Source organism: Microtus oregoni, unplaced genomic scaffold (genome assembly GCF_018167655.1).
Source record: "Microtus oregoni isolate MIOR12 unplaced genomic scaffold, Mior012 000007F_ref0000211, whole genome shotgun sequence".
Lineage (NCBI taxonomy): Eukaryota > Metazoa > Chordata > Mammalia > Rodentia > Cricetidae > Microtus > Microtus oregoni.
The window spans coordinates 13,197,755-13,219,659 of NW_024543066.1; the positions used below are offsets into that span (position 1 = coordinate 13,197,755).

The 21,905-nt window shown below is 38.7% G+C and overlaps 1 protein-coding gene across 2 annotated transcripts in view; it reads right to left on the reverse strand.

Annotated features, from left to right (window-relative positions):
* The window catches only part of P4ha1 (prolyl 4-hydroxylase subunit alpha 1), a 64,363-nt gene that overhangs the window by 21,903 nt on the left and 20,555 nt on the right, over nt 1–21,905 (reverse strand). For both annotated transcript variants that reach the window (XM_041656106.1, XM_041656107.1), the window contains exons 5-8: nt 11,362–11,499; nt 6,203–6,442; nt 3,651–3,847; nt 1,859–2,035 (exon numbers count right to left, since the gene is read on the reverse strand). In XM_041656106.1, the coding sequence (XP_041512040.1) occupies nt 1,859–2,035; nt 3,651–3,847; nt 6,203–6,442; nt 11,362–11,499 (752 nt within the window). The remainder of the gene's footprint in view (nt 1–1,858; nt 2,036–3,650; nt 3,848–6,202; nt 6,443–11,361; nt 11,500–21,905) is intronic.

The window sequence follows — 21,905 nt, forward strand, 5'->3', positions numbered from 1 at the left end:
CCTGGTCTACAGAGCTAGTTCTAGGACAGTCAGGGTTACATAGAGAATCCCTGTCTGGAAAAACAAAAAACAAAAGACATATTAATAATAATCGTCTACTCTAAAACCTCGGATTGTAACTCCAGTGAAACATGTTTACAAAGGTTAATAAAATTTGTTTTAAGGTCATTTCTTCATCTTAAGAGATAACATAACTCAGTGATATACACAGTAAAACAGCCTTTCTGTGTGGGGAGAAAGCAGGGCAGCTGGGGTTAGAGGAAAGACGACAGCCACGACAAGCATTCCAGACTTTCTAAAATGGGGAGGCAATTCTGACATGACAAGCAAATTAACTAGTTGTCGCTGAATTTATTCATCAAAAACAATCCCAACTAGAGACCTTCTATCTCAAAAGTGAATTCCTAACAAATATCTACCAAGAAACACTGGTAAAGTGGGTCTGAAAAGGACTGAATTAGGAATTCAAAAGAGAATGAGAAAATACGGAGTCATTCTGCTTGGCAGCTGATGTGTGAGAATGGCCCAGGACAGCACCTGATGCCCTTTGTACTTACAATGTCTTTTTTTTAAAACTTTTTTTGATAAGACCAAAAAATGTAAGTTCGGAAAAATAATAAAACTTTAAAAAATTCAAGTTTATATGGACAACATAAATTGGACTTATGGTTTGTTGTTCTTCTTTTTGGGGTACGGCCACAAGGGTGGGAAGTGAGTGTGATCAAGGTGCGTGATGTAAAATTCCCAGAGAGTCAATAAAAATACGTCAAGAAATTAGAAAAGAAAATTTCAAGTTTATCTAAGCACATATACACACAGCCAGCAAATGCACCAGCCAAACCAGCTGCCACCAGCTTTAGAAAGTAAAAAGCAGATGCTGCTGTAACCACAGTATTTATTCACATGCCCTTTGGCTGCTTTTACACCAGATGATGAAGCTGAGTAGCTGGGACAGAGACCACACAGCTGACAAAGCTCGAAAAAACATTGACTGCCTTGACCTTTATAGAAATGCATCAACCCCTATGTATTCCAACAGAAAAAATAATAATCAGAATTTATTTAATAATCTCTACAAAAGCTTGCATTGTATTATTAATAGATGTGCTGTTTTAAAGAACAAGATGATGGGGAAACAAAGGACAGAGGGATGGTCTCCACAGTCTCACACAAAAGACAAGTTTCCATGCCAAACACTACACGTGTAGAATTAGGCATAACTCACATTCAACTATTTTTCTTGATATGATAGATTCAGGACTGGGGTTCAGCAGTTCCTCAGAGCACTTTGTTGCTCTTCCAGAGGACTGAGGTTCGATTCCCTGCACCCACACGGCAGAACACAACAATCTGTAACTCATGTCTCAGAGGATCTGATACCCTCTAGCCTCCATAGGCACTGCGTGCACATAGTACATGGACACACATGTAAACAAAACACCCATATTCATTAAAGAAAATTAAAAGAATATATATAAACTAAAATTAGGAAACCATAATACTATTTTAAAATTAGCAAGACACCTATAAAAACAGACTATGTATGAAAAGGTTTAGCTTTGAGTGGTACTGAAGGCTACAAAATATGGAGGTCTTCCAGTAATACAGCAAAAAACTAGTTTTTCATAAAAGAACACAAATCTATGGTTTCCATTACTGTTTAAAGCCCAGGATTAGGGCGTATTACTTATGTAGATAACAAAATGACACAGCTAGCATAAACCATAACTTAACATTATGTTGGAGCAATAACACTTAAAACCATCTGAAGTTATGGCCACCTTAGTTATCCTTCCTGTCACCTTGCAAAGAAAAGATTAACACAAACATTCAGTAAACTGAGAAGAAAAAAAGTTACCCTTGGTTTTGCTAAGTCTTTGACAACCTCAATTTCTGCATCAGAAATAATATCATGGAAACGAATAATACGCGGCTTGTCCCACTCATCCTCCTGTTTGGCTGGAGCCAGAATAAATTTAGGATTTCGGTTTCCATCATGGTAGCGGCAGAACAGCTTTTTTTGTCTCCGAGGTGTCTAAATATGAAGAAAATAATAAGTATATTTAAATATTACCCACTGTCGATTCCTCTATGGGCTAAAAACAAGAACTATGATTGCACACACACACACAGAGATGGTCTCTGGAAAAGCACACAAAGCAATATCCTGTAGATGTTTTGCATCAAAGCAAACATGATCTTTAAAATGTTATTAATGATTCTTAGGATTTGGGGTTGCAGCTTGGTGGTAGAGTGGTTACCTGACATAAGAAAGGCACTGGGTTCAATCCCTAGCATTGAAAAATAGAAACGATTATTTTCTGGGGAAGAGGGAGGCCTCAAATAAGAAAATAACGTAATGTTTCTTGTTTCTACCATTCTCTTATCTAATAAATTATAGGTATTATAAACATCAAATAACATTTAAATATTTATTTAAAAGGGGAAAAAAGTATACCCAGCATTTCTCCAAAATAACCAGGAGGCAGCCAGGAATTCCACTTCGCTGGCTTAAAAGTTACTAAGGAAAAGGACTGGGCATGTAATTCGGTTGACAGAGTGCTTACCTAGCATGCACAAAGCCTTGAGTTGACTCCCTAGCAATGTATTAACTGGGTGTGGGCATAGATGCAGAAGAACCAGAAGGTCAAAATTCCATAATAAATAAGATAAAGAGTTACAAGCCAATAGTCTGTGAGGTAGGAGATCCTGTTTTCAAAACAAGTTCAGACTCATGGAAATTCGCAAACTAACTAGATATTTGATCATTTGATATTATTATGTAACTTCTAGAAATCTATAAAGATATGATAATAACCTCTAGTGAGTCTGAGTTCTCATCTTTAAAAGATAAGTACTCTTAGAGCTTGATCTAGACTGTTTCTAAATTCTTAGCTCGGTCACTAGCCTGTGGTGTGGTTGGCAGGTGGTATCTTTAGGAAAGTCACTGGGGTGTGCCTAGGTGATGCTGGAAATCCGTCCTTGCTGCTCTCTGCTTCTGAGCTTCTGTGGGGTAAGCAGCTGTGCTCCACCACACATTCTCTCCCCAAGATGTCCTGCCTTGCCATGAGCCCAAAGGATGCAGTGAGTGTTATGGTTATAGAATGAAGTCTCCGAATCCCTGAACCCAAATGGATCTTTCCTCCTTTTAAAGCTGTCAATCTCCGGCATTTTATCAGCGATACAAAGGTGTCTGACACACACATTATTATTAGAAAAGCAATGTACAAAATGGTCGCAGGAATCTAATGAAGTCTTTCTATTCTTGAATTGCTCATTAGCTCCCAATAAAAGCAAACGCTTATTGATAGGAATCTGTGATTCTATTCATGATGATGCAATATACACATCTGTGGTTAGTGGTTAGACTGTCAACATTCTGCAATGTCTAAATAGAAACCCTAACTTTAATTTCTTAGTAGACAAAGAACTTAAACATACTTTCAAGAGTTTATACTTAGAAATACTCTAAAAACTCACTAACAATGTATGTCTGCATCATACAATGCGTACCACATGCACATTAATGCATTTTCATCCATAGTAAGGCAGTACGGCACACTGCTTTGTGCAGTCATTCTGACTCTCTCTAGCACTATGCACAAACACATGCATATTCACAAACACACAATTAACTTTTTCCACTTTACCATTTTGATACCCTCCCCACGGCACAGCATTTCGTACTTCTGTCTCTCTGGCAGGTAATCCACAGCAATCCCTTTTTTCTTTGGTGTACTTTTCTGATCAGACTGGTCACCTGAAGCAGATTTATTGGTATCTTTTTCTTTAGTCATTATGTACTCAAAATATCTTAAGTTACCATTAGCTCTCTGATGTTCAGGATCTATTAGAGAGAAATAAAGAGTGTACATGGTCAAGTTTTCAGTTGTTCAATCATCAAAAAACTGTAATATAAACACAGGGATCTAAAGTTTATCTTCCTAATTAAAATGCTTTTGAGAAAGGAGGCACTAATGAAAGTTATTAGTACCAAAATAAGCGTAACTAGCACTGCCCTAGTCAATCAGGACATAGAGCTGCCCTGGACAGAAACAGCTCTGGCGACAGAAGCAGTTTTGAACTTTTAAGCAGCAATTACTGCTTCTACTTTGAGAACTTTACTGGCCAGCCCCAGAACAATGTTCAATCTGGTGTCAACACTTTAGATCCTTACTCAGCTGGGCATAGTGGTGCATGCTTTTAATTCTAGTACTTAGGAGGCAGAGGCAGGAGGATCTCGAGTTCTAGGCCAGCCTGGTCTACAGAGTGAGTTCCAGAACAGCTAGGACTACAAGGAGAAATCTTGTCTCAAAAAAAAAAAAAAAACCAAAAAGAAAACAAAACAACAACAAAGTTCTTACTCATCCATGTATTTTAGGTAATGGGAAGGATCATTTTGTGGCTACAAAGCAATCACTGTGGTAAAGACAAAGGAGACCCACTTCATAACTAATATTCACCACAGACAGATCAGTTTACATCTGAGGGCTGAGTAGACGTCAGCTCTAAATTTCTAAGTGTGAAGGAAAAAGGAAACTGAAGAGATGTAATTTTCGAACATGCCAAATTCACTAACTGCCCCAGAAATTACTAGTGATAATTTTTAACTACATTCTAGTAAGTAAAAACCAATCCAAGCAACCACAGAGATAAAAATAAAAAGAACAGGAAGCAGAGGCATCACTTGTGGCATTAATCAAAGTGTTCGGTCTGTAAATTATTTGTAGTTCTTTTGAAACAGATCACAATGTATGTTATGACATATAATAACGGAGAAAAATAAATGTGTATAGTGAGGGACTATATACTATGATGGAAAAAAGTTGACTCTTTTTCTATATTAATAAATTTTCTACATGGAATATGAAGTATAATTTAATTTAAAAAAACAAAAGAAAAACAAATGTTATTGAACTAATATCTTGATTTATTCATCTAACTAAGAAATAAACCAATTATCATAAAGCTCACTTTCAGAAGATCAATCTTTTGGAATAGTCTCGCTTTTCTAACATCTATCATCTTTAAGATTTATTTATTATTATGTATACAGTGTTCTGCCTGCATGTATGCCTGCAGGCCAGAAGAGAGCATCAGATTTCATTAGGGATGGTTGTGAGCCACCATGTGGTTGCTGGGAATTGAACTCAAGACCCCTGGAAGAGCAGCCAGTGATCTTAACCTCTGAGCCATCTCTCCGGCCCCCAACATCTATCATCTTACTCAGGTACACATCTTTAATCAAAGTACCTGGGAGGCAGAGGCTGATGGATCTCAGTGAATTTAAGGGCAGCCTGGTCTACAAAGCGAGTTCTAGGACAGCTAGGGCTGTTACACAGAGAAACTCTATCTCAAAAATTTAAAAATTATTAAATATACTTTTTTCATAATTTATTATTTTATATATTCTGAGATTCCATTTGAAAAGATTTCAACATAGCAGATCTTGGGTAGAAATCAAGGAATTCTGGGAAGCTGGAGAAATGGGTCAGGAGTTAAGAGTACTGCTGCTCTTGAAAAGGGCAGGGTTCAGTTTTCAACATCCACATACTTTCAAGGGGATGCGATACCATCTTCTGGCCTAGTGATACACCTACACACATGCAGGTAAATACTCATACACATAAAATACATCACTTTAAAAAATTTGCATATCATTTTCCTAACATTTTGAATATGAAATGCAAAAAAGAATAATGGTCTTCAAAGGAAAGTGGTTAGCAATTACTATGGCCACATGGTAAGTAAATTTTCAACTGAGTTCTTCATCTAGATTTGACCTATTTCTTTATTTATTCATTATTTTGTTTTTTTGGAGAGAAGGTCTCACTGTGTAGTCCTGGCTGTCCTGGAACTCGCTTTGTAGGTGTAGATCAGGCTAGCCTTAAATTCGTAGAGATTCACCTGCCTCTATCTCCCACGTGCTGGAGATTCAAGGAGTGCACCACTATCGTCTGGTTGTTCCAGTTTCCTCCAGTTTCCCGGAGGAAAGAGAATGGCAGAGGAACACAGCGACTGCTGTGATACCATTAGGAGAAAACTCAGTTACTGCCTACTTTGAGGGAAAGTGGTGAGAAGACAAAGGACGTCTGGCGGGGCAAGTACTAGACTTCTGGTGAAAGACACATGGCTGTGTGGTTGGAGACAAGTAAGAAGCGGGTAAGTGTGCAAATATCGTAAATTAAGCCAAATAACATACCTAGTTCAAGAAGCTTCTTTGTGAGCAAAAGTGCCTTATCCAGGTCTCCCTGCTGGTACACTGCATAGCTCAAATAGTCTAGAACAGAGACTTTGTCTATGGTGGAAACCTCGCCTTCCTCCAGCTGCATTAGTGCTTGCTCCATCCACAGTTCCGTGTGGTAATAATCTGCTTCTGTATAGGCCACTTTGCCCAACTCAAAGCAGTCCTCGGCCGTTAGGAAAGACTTGTGTATCACTCCTACAAATAGAAAACACAGAGCATTGGCAATCTTCATATTGTACTATACTTACATAAACTTTCCAAGCGCTACTTCACTTTGATTTGAACTTCTTAATAATCCAGTAGTAAGAAAAAGCAATAATCAGTTCGGTGTGGGTAGCACCATCTTTAATCCCAGCACTCAGGAGGTAAAGTCAAGCAGTGAATTCTCTGAATTCAAGGCCAGCCCAGTCTATATAGTGAGTCCAGGACTGTCAGAGATACACAGAGAGACCCTGTCTCAAAACAAACAAATATACAATAAATTCAAAACAAAAATTAGCCTAATTTTATAAACAAACAGAATAATATGGTGTGACAGGATTACACAGCTGGTACAAGGGATGTGCCTCAAGCGCCCAAGGCCGAGGAGATGGCTCAGCAGGTAAAGGCACTAGCTCCAAGCTGAAGACCTAACTTCCTCCCTGAAACTCAGCAGAAGGAGGACTCACAAGTTCCTCTGACTTCCACATGCATGCCATGGCACCCATATGGCATCCACACAAAACTGATGTAAAAAAGTGAAAAAAAAAAAAACAACCAAGATTTAGATGAAATCATATAGCATATATGTTATTAATATCCATTTATCAAGTATATATGAAGCAGATGAAGTTACCAAAATGAAACATCAATCAAGATAAAACTTGATTATATAACACAGCAGGAATCATATCTGTCTCAGAAGCAACAACAAAACTGGTATCTATCTTATGCCTAAGGAACAGTCTGAAAAAGATGAACGGAAAGATGCACCAAAAGATAAACAAACCACTGACTAGTTTATCTTTTTAAAAAAGTCTTTTTGTTTCTAATTTTAGTGATTTGGACCTTCTCTCTCTCTTTTGATTAATTTAGTTAAGAGTTTACCAATCTTATTGATCTTCTCAAAGACCTAACCGTGTTTCATTGATTCTCTGTATTGATGCTGTTGTTTCTATTTGACTGACTCAGCCCTGAGTTTAATTATTTCTTATCATCTACTCCTTTTGAGTGTTAAGTTTCACTCTTGGGCATATACCCAAAGGACTCTACATTAAGAGACACTTGCCCAACCATGTTCACTGCTGTTCTATTCATAATAGCTAAAAATTGGAAACAGATGGCCATCAGCAGATGAATGGATAAAGCAAATGTAGTACACTACTCAGCTTTAAAAAACAAAACAAAACCCACACAGCCAAATGGATGAAGCTAGAAAAAAAAAAAAAAAAAAAAAAACAAACCCAGACCCGAAAAGACAAATGTGGTATGTATCAGATTACATGCAGATATTAGCTGTTACATCAGTTTAACTGCAGATGTTAGGAACAGAATAAGGGACTAGTGGGAAGGATAGTCATAGATGTACAGGGGTGTGGGGGTGGGGCAAAGACAACAGGAATAGGAGTATCGAACAGGGAAAGGGAGGGAAATGGAGTTAAGGCAGAGAATACAGGGAATGCTTCCCAATGGAGTCTCACTGGGTACACAAACCACACTTAAGGGTGGGCCCCATGCCCAGCAGCAGAGGTGAATACAAATGAATGCAAGAGTATTTTGAAGGTTTTCCCCTCATATGCTTTGCTGGGGCTTACAGATCTTTTGCTTAGATGTTATGGTTTCCAATTGTGTTTTTCTGGTTTCTACATGTGTGCAAATGTGTGTCTCAGAGTTTGTATGTGCTTCTTGTGTTTTTTTTTTGTGTGCCCCCCATTTGTTTTGTCCTATTTTGGTTCTTATCTTTTTAGATGCCTGTTGTATTCTAATAGGAGAGAGAAAGAACGGGTGTGAATTTGGGTGGGCGGGAAAAGAAAGAAGGATCCTGGAGGAGCTGGGAGATAGGAAATTAATCAGAATATACTATATGAAAAAACTTATTTTCAATAAAATAACAAAAAAATTATGTTAAATTTATACATTATCCTAGTGAGGGAATGAACCCACCTACAGTAGGCAGCTCTCCCTATTTCAATTTAATAATAAAGGCAATCCTCCACAGGCAAGCCCACAGGCCTATCTCTTCCCAGGGCACTGTACTTTGGTCAAATTGACAATTAATACTAACCAACAAGCTGATAAAAGAAAACCCTGCTATACATCCCTGTATGGTCTGGTACTTGTTATATTCGCAGGCTGGCCTCAGATTCATGGTAATAAAGTTTCAATGCTGAAACTGGCAGGGGACACATTTAACCAGAGCAGATATTAAAATCCTAGTAGTTTAATGTGATATAATTCCAGAAACCAAACAGTCATATAAAATGTTGACCCTCATCACTGTGCTGCTGGTCTATGTCTAAAATGAGTTCACAATTCTGCAAGCCTAAGTGTTTTGTGGCCATGCAAAGCACATGGGGGGAGTATGTACATCAACACACGAGACATCACAGTAACAGTCTGTAAATGACAACATTCTGGCAGTGTTGTATGAATAAGCATAATGATAAAGGGCGGAAGATCTTCAGCTATTCTGCTTTGGTAAAGTGATTATGAATGTTTTAGTTATTATCTATTCACAATTATTACAAAAGACTGTCTGAGGATTGGGTTTTTGAAAAAGAAAGAAAAAAAAAAGACAACGCAGCACCTGAAGCTGAGATTATTCCACGGCTGGCATGAAGGAAACAAGAGCAAACGGGCGAGAAAATGGGGGAAATGACACAAGCCCTCTAAGGCACCGTATTTGCTCACCTCGTTAGCCTCATGTTTCACTGCTCTCACCAACCACACCCCATGCCTAACTCATGCATGTTCCACTGGAACTGTGCTAAACCACACAAAGTTCTTGTTAGCCCGTGTGATGTAATCCCAGCACTCGGGAGACAGAGGCAGAGGCAGAGGGATCTCTGGGTTGAGTCTACAGAGCAAATTCCAGGACAGTAGGGTCTACACAGAGAAACCCTGTCTCAAAAAGCCAAAATCAAATCAATCAAACAAGCAAAAAAAAAAAAAAAAGTGTTTGTTACTTATCTGAGTAAGGGTTCTCTCCCTTCTGGTCTTCAGATATGTTCCTTCTGTCTAGAACACTTTTTCCTTGCCTACTCCTGTCCACCTCCTCACCATTCTCCTGGCTAACACTTTCTTCATTAGATCTCAATTATTTTAATAGGTCTTCCATGAAGTCATTTTCACATATATGAAGGCCAGAATTAAGATCCCTTCTGTGTGCTCCTACTATATCCAGAAGCTCTCCCTTCCTGGCATTCATTATCTTAAGAACAGAAGTGCCTTAAACAACAAAGGTATTGTCTTGTGCATTATATAATTTTTGTACTGATCTTAGTGTTGTAATTTAAAAAGCAGCATGCAAGAATGCAAGAGAAAGACGCAATACAACAGAATTCACATGAAGGAGTTTCTTATTGGAGGAAGGGAATGGAAAAAGCGGGGAGGGGAGGTGGGAAACGGGCCTCTGGGGACAGGAGTGGCAGAAGAGAAGAGAAGAGAAGAGAAAGACAGGCAGAGAAGCAGAGAGGCAGAGAGAGGGGAGGACGGAGAGAGAGAGAGAGATGGGAGGTGGGCAAAACCCGCCTTTTAAAAGGGAATGCAGTGAATGCGTACAGGAGGTGCTTTTAGTGGCTGCAACTGAGGATGTATCCTATCAGGACCCCAAGGGCAGGCCAGTACAGATGCCTGATTATTAATTAGTAACTGCACATATGACATAATTAATGCCTATTGAATGTGGGATTGTAAACCAGAAGCCAAATTTTAAAGGTTATAAATCCTATCAAATGTTGTAATGCAGTCAATAGAAATAGAAAATAGAATACAAACCTGATCACTCCAATAAGTATTTGTTTATTAAAAAATCTTACTTAATATAAAATATTAAATTTTACCATCCCACAATGTATACCAAATGAAAAAAAGATGTACAAAAAACGCATCTTTAGCCAGGTAATAGTTGTGCACACCTTTAATCCCAAAACTGGGAGGCAGAGGTAGGTGGATCTCTGGGAGTTAAAGGCCAGCCTAGTCTACAGAGTGTCAGGACAGCTAGAGCTACATAAAGAGAAACTCTGTCTCAAAACGAAAGGAAGGAAGGAAGGAAGGAAGGAAGGAAGGAAGGGCATTTTCATCAACAACCATCTCTTTGGTTACTGAGAAAACCAGTTTCAGTCTGACTACAGACACATTTCACTTCTCCAGTGATAATGAAAGAAGACACTGAGCCACAAACTCACAGAAAAAGTGACAGAAGCAAATTATCATAAAGTAAGATAACTCAAAATTTTTGCACAAAATTTTTTGACCAATATAGTTACATACTATAGTAGGTTGCTTTATACTACAGAACATTTTAATATCTGCCCATATTCAGAACATCTTAGCTTTCAGTTAATGAACATAAAATGATTAATCATCTTACGATTTTATCTACAAAGCATTTAAGTAATATCAGATGTTCTAAAAGAAAAACTAGAAAAATGACTTTTGTTATATACTGAAATTCTTTCCTTAGGCTGTTGCCTTGACAGTATCAAGCTAAAAGCATGATCCCCTACCATTAACTATCAGAGAAGGGAGCTTTACTTTTGTTCTCAAAGGATAGTAGCAAGTAGGGCTACTGAGATGGTCCATCAGGTGGATCACCAAATCCCACGGAAGAAGGAGAGAACCAACTCCCAGACTGTTCTCTGACCTCTACACATGTGCCATGGCACGTGCATGCCCCCACATACTCTCATAGCCTTGCAAATACCAACAACAAATAACTTTGGGAGCTAGAAAGCCAGGTATAGCAGTATATGCTTGTAATTGCAGCACTCAGGAGGTTGAAACAGGAGACCAGCCTGATCTGCAGGAGACCCTGTCACAAACAAATGTTAATACATAAAATTACTCATATTTTCCTATGGGCTGAAGAGAGTAGCTAGGTGACAAACATTGATGGATGGGAAGAATTCTCTTACCTGGAAGATTACCCTTTGAGATGGTGTCTGTGTCCAGATTGTAGGTGTCTTGCAGACGAAACAGAGCTTTAGCTGCCCCAACCTGATCTTCGTCATTAGGGAAGTACTGCCTCTGAATGGTCAGGTTAGAGATAAAGCCTTGAAATAGAAAAAATGGTGGGGGAAGGCTGGGCTATAAAAATTCATTGACTTTTCATAGAAACAAACTGATTTTTAATAGAGTATTATATTAAAAAAACTTAACCATTTTTCTACCTTACCAAGAAATTTCCACATGTTTACAGAAAAACAAAACAAAACAAAACACCCCACACTGACTGAGATGGAACAGACCATTAGCTTCAATTCCATACTCCCATTAAAAAGTAAGCAACCTGAGGTCACTTCAGAACTACATTCCTATTAGTAAAGCTCTAATAATAACTGTTACACAACTTAACAAAGAAAAAACAAACAGCCCAGAGGCCAGGAATGATAGCACATGCCTCTAAACCAAGAACTCCAACAAAGATAAGAGGATGGCATGTGTTGAGTGCCAGCCTGTCTCAAAATGCCCAAACAAGTCAGGCATGCTGGCCCATGCCCTTAATCCAGCATGTGGAGGCAGAGGCAGGCAGAGTCTGCGAGTTGCAGACCAGCTAGAACTACATAGTGAGACCCTGTCTAAAAAATACACAGAAGAGATAGAAAATACAAAACTGGTGATGTACGGTCAATTGTAGAGAATCTGTATAAAAGGTGCAATGCCCTGAGTTCCATTCTCAGGACCCTTTCCCTGACAGACACAAGAACTATAGGATTAATATAAAATATCTTAAAATCAAAATAACAAAATGAATTACTTGATAACTAGAGCTCCTAAGGAGAATGGATTATAAACACTCCTTAAAAACAAAAAACAAGATCAAAATGTTATTCAAAATTTTAATAACACTAATGTCACCACTGTAAATAGTTTCATAAATTTATTGTCAACTATATGTATTCTGATCACTAAACATCAGATGTTTTTTTTTAATTAATGGGAATGTACAGACCAATCTCACTCATGAACACTGGTGCAAAAATACTAAATAAAATACTGGCAAATCGAATCCAAGAACATATCAGAACCATCATCCACCATGATCAAGTTGGCTTCATCCCACAGATGCAGGGATGGTTCAACATATGAAAATCTGTCAACATAAATCCACCATATAAACAAACTGAAAAATAAAACCCACATGATCATCTCATTAGATGCTGAGAAAGCTTTCGACAAAAAACAACATTCCTTCATGATAAAGGTCTTGGAGAGAGCAGGGATTCAAGGAACATACCTAAACATAATAAAAGGCAATATAAAGCGAGCCAACAGCCAACATCAAACTAAATAGAGAGAAACTCCCAGCGATTCCACTGAAATCAGTAACAAGACTCTGTATCTATTCAATATAGTTCTTGAGATCCTAGCTAGAGCAATAGGACACCAAAAGGAGATAAAGGGGATACAAATCGGAAAAGAAGTCAAACTCTCACTGTTTGTTGATGATATGATATGATAGTTTACATAAGTGATCCCAAAAATTCTACCAAGGAAATTCTACAATGTAACGGCGTAAATGAATGCAGACAGAGTGTAAAAATATATATATAGCTTTAATGTAGAAATAGACTTACAGAACCACCGTTCCCGCGGAGACCAGGAAAGCAGAAGCGAGAGCTCAGAGCTTGCTCGCCAAATTTATAGGCAGACATTAGCCCGAGGCGAACACGCCCTTTAAGGGGCGGGACTTATCCCTACATCTCCCCTTTTTGTCTAAATAAGACAGAACTAAACCAAATACAACTACATACAATAACAACAAATAATAAATACAACAAACAATATTGAGAACAAAAGCTTTGCTAAACATTCTATCTCAAGAAGTCCAAATAATGTAAAGAGTAACTACAATTATATAATCTTCAACTCAGTCAAAGATCTGAGAAGGGAATAAACACTACTCAACAAATGAGATATATCCAAAATGTGCAACAATTGACAGAGACAACTGACTACCTGGGCAATCACCCAAAGTCTCGTTTGCAACGTTGAGTCAACCAATTTTGGCTAAGGCCTAACATAACTGACATACCATTATTAAAGGCAAGGAACTTTTCAAAACTATCTTACCCTGTCTTGGCAGGATATGACAGTCCTGTTTTATCCATTGATGCACGCTCTGTATCTGTGTCAGTGGTTGAGGTATGGGCATTTCTTTGCCCAAAGGCCAGTTCTGCCAAATAGAAAGGCTCCAGATGGAGTGTTTTTGGTGCTCAACATTCTCCCGGGAATAGAGCGGTGTTGCCAGGAGCAATTATGTCTCACTATCACGAAACTCTGAGTTAGATTAAAGGCCATTTTCTACAGCTCTTTGAAGAGGTTGAAGATTATCTATCTATACTGAGTATAATCTCTATATATCTAAAGAACCTGATTAGTCTAATTATAAATGACAAACTTAGATGACAATTAGTCTATATAATTCTCAATATCTATCTAACTTAAAGACTAAGACAATAAACGACTGTGAAACAAATGAGGACAATGACCTCCAAATATAAACAATGTACAAATATACATTGCAGTAGGTAAATATATATCAATACACAAATATTATATAAGTATCTTAATCAGAGGTAGAAATGTACACTGCAATATGGTAAATATATACAATATATATATATATCAATACAATATATGTCAATACATAAAAATGTTTTAAACAGAGGTAGAAACATGCATGCGTACAATAGTCAATCTATACCAATATATTTGTCTATTATCCCATCATCCCTCTTTTTTTTTTTTTCAAAATGATCCCTGAGCTTATAAAATTCCTCCCCCAACCCTCAATCATATACTAATTATAATCAACCGCTAAATGATGTCCCTAAACCCAAGGGCAAACTTTACTGGGAGAGGGGACGTCGTTCTCTAGAATTACTTCCAGCTGTCATAGGGGCGACGTTCTTTCTGGGGGATCCTGTGAAAGTAAAATGATGGTTAAATTTCAAGATAATGTCTTTTAAAATTGCAAATAGTCTCTGAGTATTTTCGTGCAGGTCTGGCCAAAATGTTGTATAAGATGTGCACCATTTCAGCTAACCAAGTTGGAACTGTCTTGTGCAGCTGGTACCCAAAGCAGGTCTTGTAGTAGCGCTATCAGTATCATGACGTCATATCAACCAGGTGGAGTTGTTGTTATGGGGCCCCATCTTCTTCCTGGAAACTTCAAATGTCACTTCAGGAAAAACTCATTGTTCATTATGAAAAACTTAAACATTAATCATATAGACATATATATATATATATATATATATATATATATATTCAATGAAAGACATGATAGATATATTCAATGAAAAGTATGATAGATATGAAGAGAAGCAAAGATGTTTTCTAAACTCATATTTCTTTCTGTCCCATATCATGGCTCTTGACATGAGACAGAAACTCCAGAAACTCTGGGTTTTTCTCTTACTAACAGGCTTGGAATTGGAGAGGGACTGAGCCAGAGTCCAACTTCAAAACCAGCTTTATAAATTTAGAAATATGGTTTAATATTACTTACACAACCCATTCAGTTGTCTTGATATTTCCTATTGGGCAGGTATTTTTCCATCTGTCAGTATCCAAACATCCAGGGTCCCTTGAATATCTCAAAGATGAGTGTTTTCCTGTGGAGATAAGAACAGAACCCTGCCCCCATTCTATATGTTTTTCTTACCACCTGTATGAATATCATCGTTGTGGATGAGTTGTCATTTCTCCTTTCCAAGAGGTTTCTCCTCTTCAAATCGAAACTTTATTAATTTTGATGGTATCCACAATTTTTCTTCTCCTGTGGAAACAAGAGCAAAACCCCTTCCCCAACGTAGCACATCTCCTGGCTTCCACTGAGAGGTCAGGACATCTTTGAAATAAATCGGTTGATTTAGTTCAGCAGACTTTTCCATTATCCAATGCCTTTCTGCTGCTGTCGTTCCTTTCTCATTAGCGTTAAGAAAATTCAAGGTTAGTAAAGCATTATGTAATCTATTTCTGGGGGTATTTTCAGTCCCTTTCTGTTTGTTCAGCATATCCTTTATAGTACGATTTGATCTTTCTATAACTGCCTGACCTGTAGGATTATTTGGTATACCTGTAATGTGTTTTATATTATAATAATCAAAAAAGCGTTTCATTTTCTTAGATACATATGCTGGACCATTATCTGTCTTTATTTGCGCAGGTATACCCATGATGGCCATAACTTCCAATAAATGTGTGATTACTGAATCAGCCTTTTCTGAGCTCAGGGCAGTACCCATTGAAAACCTGAATACGTGTCTATGGTGTGGTGTACATATTTTAATTTGCCAAATTCTGCAAAGTGGAACACATCCATCTGCCAGATTTCATTCCTTTGGGTGCCCTTTGGATTAGCCCCTGCAGGCAGTGGCGTTTGGTTATAGAAAGAGCAAGTAGGGCATTTCTTTACAATCTCCTTAGCTTGTTGCCATGTAATTGAAAACTCTTTCTTCAAACCTTTGCTATTAACATGATGTTTTTTATGAAATTCAGAGGCTTGTAGCACACTACCAATCAATAATTGATCAATTTCTGCATTACCTTGTGCTAGAGGACCTGGCAGACCGTATGGGATCGGATGTGTGTTATGTACATAGGGCAAAGCCTGTTCCTGATCAAATCTTGAACCTGGAGGAACAATGAGGTTAGTTCAGTATCATCAGGTATAAATTCAGCAGTTTCAATATGTAAAATAACTCTTTCTGCGTATTGTGAATCTGTAACTATATTAATAGGTTCTTTAAAATCCCTTAGCACCATAAGAATGGCATATAATTCCGCCTTCTGGACAGAATTATACAGACTTTGTTCCACCTTATCCAAGTCTTCTGATTTTTAACCTGCCTTCCCTGATTTATTGGCATCAGTATAGAATGTACGGGCTCCAGTTATTGGAGCATCACGGACGATTCGAGGAAGAATCCAAGAGGTTCTCTTTATGAAGTTAAGCCTCTTGCTTTTTGGATAGTTGTTATTAATGTCTCCCAAAAAATTAGCACAAGCTCTTTGCCATGGTTCATTATCTTCCCATAATTTCTTTAGTTCATCAGTAGTGAAAGGCACTATAATTTCTGCTGGGTCTATGCCTGCTAGTTGACGAAGTCTCAGCTTGCCTTTTATAATTAACTCAGAGACTTTTTCCACATAAGTTTTCAGTTTCTTACTTGGTTTATGTGGTAAAAAGATCCATTCCAAGATAATATCATCTCTCTGCATTAAAATTCCTGTAGGAGAAATTTTTGATGGTAGTATGACGAGAATACAATCGAGCTCTGGATTCACCCTGTCCACATGTGCCTGTTGTAATTTTTCCTCAATCATTGTCAGTTCCTTTTCTGCTTCAGCTGTTAATTCTCTGGGACTGTTTAAATCCTTATCACCATCCAAGGTTTTGTTCAAATGAATTATTAGATCAGGTGTTATTCCAATAGCTGGTCGTAGACTGGAAATGTCTCCTAACAGTCTTTGAAAGTCATTAAGAGTCCGTAGGCGATCTCTCCTAATTTGTGCTTTTTGTGTCTTAATTTTTTGCAAACCTATTTTATAACCTAAATAATTAACAGAATCTCCCTTCTGAATCTTTTCAGGAGCTATTTGCAATCCCCATTTAGGTAAAAGTATCTTTATTTCTTCAAACAGTCTGTTCAAGGTATCCATATTTGAATCGGATAACAAGATGTCGTCCATGTAATGATATACTATAGATTTGGGAAATTTCTTGCGTATTATTTGCAATGGTTGGTTCACAAAATATTGGCACAGGGAGGGGCTATTTAACATACCCTGGGGGAGAACGGTCCAGTGGTACCTCCTCGAAGGTTGAGAATTGTTGTAAGTAGGCACTGTGAAGGCAAATTTTTCTCTATCTTCTTTTTGCAAAGGTATAGTGAAAAAACAATCCTTTAAATCATTAACTATGAGAGGCCATCCTTTTGGTAATAAAGAGGGCAAAGGAATTCCAGATTGCAGAGGGCCCATAGGTTGAATAACCTTGTTGATGGCCCTGAGATCTGTCACCATTCTCCATTTACCTGATTTTTTCTTAACCACAAATACAGGAGAATTCCAAGGGCTGGTAGATTCTTCTATATGTCCAGCATCTAATTGTTCTTGTACCAGCTGTTCTAAAGCCTGTAACTTTTCCTCAGCTAAAGGCCATTGCTTTGTCCATATTGGTTTCTCAGTCAACCATTTTAGAGGCAAGGCTGTTGGTATCTCTGAAGGGACATCAATTGCTTGTTCTTGTACAGCCCGAATGGCCGGTTTTCTCCATTTGTAATATCTTTTAATATTATTCTCAGAAATATAGGCTCTAGATTTAGCAGGAATGTTAATTTCAGTATTCCATTGTTGTAATAGGTCACGACCCCATAAATTCATTGCGATATTGGCTACATATGGCTTTAATTTTCCTATTTGTCCCTCGGGCCCTATACATTCAACCCATCTCGTGCTCTGCCTTACTCGAGATAGGGTTCCAATTCCCAGGAGCTGAACATTTACATTCTGAAGAGGCCAATATGGATGCCAAGATTCTGGGGTAATGATACTTACATCAGCACCTGTGTCCAGCAGGCCAGTAATAAAAATGCCATTTACACACACTCTTAGTTTAGGTCTTTGATCATTTATAGAAGTTTGCCAAAACACACGTAACTTATCTTTCTGATCATTATTGCTTGTAACAGTAGGCATGGGGCTTCCTAATTGTCCTGAGGAGGCACGTTCTCTGCAGAAACTGGATATGACTGAACCATGTTTGCCATGGGGGCCTGTGAGGCCCCCCCTCTCACGTTTCCCGGCTGTATCAGGTTGCCTTGTCTATCTCTTGTAGACCTGCATTCATTCGTCCAATGTCTGCCCTTTCCACATCTTCTACATAAACCTGAAGGCTGAGTCCTCCTATTTCTGTTATTTCTAGAAGATGCATTATTATTTCTGAAAGATGCATTATTATTATTATTATTATTTCTGAAAATCCGTTGTCTACAATTCCTTTTCATATGACCCATTTTTCCACAATTAAAACATTTGGTATTCTGGTGTCTCCTTTTACCATTGGAAATTGCTTCTTCTACCCATGCTTCAGTGCCATAATCAAATGTATCAACATTGAGTGTATGCAAGACCCATTCTTCCAACGGTGCTGATCTGAGCTTTAAAGGACCCAAAATCCTTTTGCATTCCACATTTGCATTTTCATAAGCCAAAGACTCAATCATTATACGTCTTGCTTCTGGGTCAGATATTCCTATTTGTACAGCCTTAGTTAATCTTGGTAAAAAGTCACTAAAGGGTTCTCTCTGACCCTGTTTAACTCTGACAAATGATTCCATTCTCTGTCCTGGGTCTTGTACCCTGTCCCAAGCCCTTAAGGCTGCTGTAGTACACATGGAGAGTGTGTTTTCATCCAAATTAGCTTGTTCCTGAGGATCAGAAAAGAGCCCTTCACCTAGAATTTGATCTAGGGAAATGTCAATTCCCTTCGCTTTTTCCTGCTGTTCTAAGAGTCTAGCCTCTTGCCTGAATAAGCATTTCCATTTCAATTGCGGTCCACTCTCCAGTACCGCAGAGCTCAGCTGGAGCCAGTCTGAGGGGGTTGCTCTGCTTGTCGTGGCCCAAGATCTTAGCATCTCTTTAACAAAAGAGGCTTGCATCCCAAAAGTCATGACAGCCTGTTTTATTTCCTTGAGATCATTCATACGCACAGGTTCCCATGTATCCTCCTTGATGACCCTAGGGTTTTTGGAACCAATCACCTTCTCTGTTGTTATTACTGGAAAGGCAGGTAGAGCTGTAGGTAGAGCTTTGTGGAAATTGTCCCGGAGAGACTTACCCACAGATGTAGTTAAAATTTTCCTTTCTACCCTTTGCTCTTCCTCATCAGAATTTAGAAATTCCTCAATCTTTTCAATTCTATTCACCATTGCTTTCTGCAATGTCTGAATCTCCTGTCCAGAATTATGTTCCAAAGCCTTCATTGAGGATTCTAAAATATGAAGTTTGTCCGTTAGAGATAACATCTCATCTTTGGACATAATTTTTATGGCATAAACCGTGCCTTCTTGTATTGACAATCTTTCCGTCAATCTGTCATAAGCTTTAGACAAAATCCGATTGTCACATTCAGCAGTTTTGATTCTCTCAGTTAATGTTTCATTTCCTACAGAAAGGGACTGAATCTTATGGTCCAGATCAGCTGTTCCCTCTTCCATAGTAATGAATTTCTCCTTAACATCAGCCTGAAGAACTTCAACCTGATTCTTGAGAAGATTGTTATCAGCCTGGAGAACTTCAAACCGATTCTCGAAAAGATTGTTATCAGTCTGGAGAACTTCAACCTGATTCTTGAGAAGATTGTTATCAGCCTGGAGAACTTCAAACTGATTCTTGAGAAGATTGTTATCAGCCTGGAGAACTTCAAACTGATTCTTGAGAAGATTGTTGTCATTCTCAATTGTTTTTAAGCGTTCAATCTCTACCTTAAGAATCCTGGATTCGTCTCGTAAAGACTTTATCATATTTCTATTATCAAACCATTTGGTGCCAATGAAAACTACGAATCCCAGAAGGATCCATATATGTGGGGTGATAGACACCTCTTGTAAAATCTCCCACATGGTACAATTAAAAAAATCATTAAATTCTTGAACAGTAATGTGTTCAGACATTTTATTTATAAAAGAAAATTTTTTTACCTGCAAAGATCGGTTCCTGCCAGTGGTGGTCTCTGTGTTTTTGGAGCCTGTCCTAGAACTAGCTCTTGTAGACCAGGCTGGCCTTGAACTCACAGATATTCGCCTGTCTCTGCCTCCCAAGTGCTGGGATTGAAGGCGTGCACTACCAAGGCCTGGCAGGCCTCAAACTCACAGAGATCTGCCTGCCTCTGCTTCCCAAGTGCTGGGATTAAAGGCGTGCTCTACCACTGCCTGGCCGGCCTCAAACTTGTGATCCTCCTGCCTCTGCCTCCTTCAACAAATCCTACTGGCGTGGGCCACCACAACCGGCCAAGTCACTTTGTAACAGACCAAATCTGACGCTGTGGCAGCTTTTGTTGCAAAACCGCAAGTACTTGAGCTTCTGCTAATTCAGGCAGTGGGGTTCCGCTGCAAAACTTAGCCAAGGCAGGCAGAATGGGCCTGTGTCGCCGAGTGTGTCTCGGACTCGGCACTGGGGCCGGAGTCACGAACTGAAAAACAGCACCGGGGAGGGTGCTGTGTTAGCTAGCGGGCTACCCGCTTGAGTCGGGGGCAAAATAGCCCGACGTTGGACGCCAAAATGTAACGGCGTAAATGAATGCAGACAGAGTGTAAAAATATATATATAGCTTTAATGTAGAAATAGACTTACAGAACCACCGTTCCCGCGGAGACCAGGAAAGCAGAAGCGAGAGCTCAGAGCTTGCTCGCCAAATTTATAGGCAGACATTAGCCCGAGGCGAACACGCCCTTTAAGGGGCGGGACTTATCCCTACACTACAACTCATAAACACTTTCAGCAATGTAGCAGGGTACAAAATTAACTCAAAAAAAAAAAAATCAGCCCTCCTGTACACAGATGATAAATGGGCTGGAGAAGAAATCAGAGAATCAACACCCTTCACAATAGCCACAAATAGCATAAAATATCTCGAAGTAACTCTAACCAAACAAGTAGAAGACTTGTATGACAAGAACTTTAAATGTTTGAGGAAAGAAATTGAAGAAGACACCAAAAAGTGGAAAGATCTCCCATGCTCTTGGGTAGGTAGAATCAACATAGTAAAAATGGCAATCTTACCCAAAGCAATCCTCAGATTCAATGCAATAAATGGTCTCAGGAGGAATATAATGGGAAAGCCAGCTCAAGGTAAAGAAGTAGGCACAACCATCTGCCATTACTTTTCATGGTCCTATAGGTAGTAGTGTTCCTTCCTTACCCACAGGAGACCCACTGCAAAACTTTTAGTAGTTAAAAGAAAGCATGGACAGTGCCAAAACTTTGAAAAACAAGACTAAATTTCCTTTCATATACATATACAAGTTCAGCCAGTATCTTTTCTAGCTAACTGAGCTCATGTATATAGCTTTTGTAATCTGCGGTGCAACAGCAGAACTATAATTTCCTTTCCTTCTTCACAATTTAATGAACATTAAGCTTATTCTTACCAAGGTTCTTAGCAACTTCTATGTTTTTGCCTTCATTTCTAAGTCAAGAGCTTTCACTTACAGAACATTCTATTGCTTCTCTCTGACACATCCAAATTGCAGCATCATTATGCTTGCACTTGTGGATCATGTGTGATCCACGCGTTACTTAACACTATGAAACGTGAGATTGCAACAATGCTCTGAGAACAGAGGGCTGCTAAGGACTAAGGGCAGGGATATGCTGCAAGGAAGGGGCCTCACAGTCCAGCAGGGCAGCAGAGGAATTCATCTCAGTCAGAAAGCCACAAAACTACAAT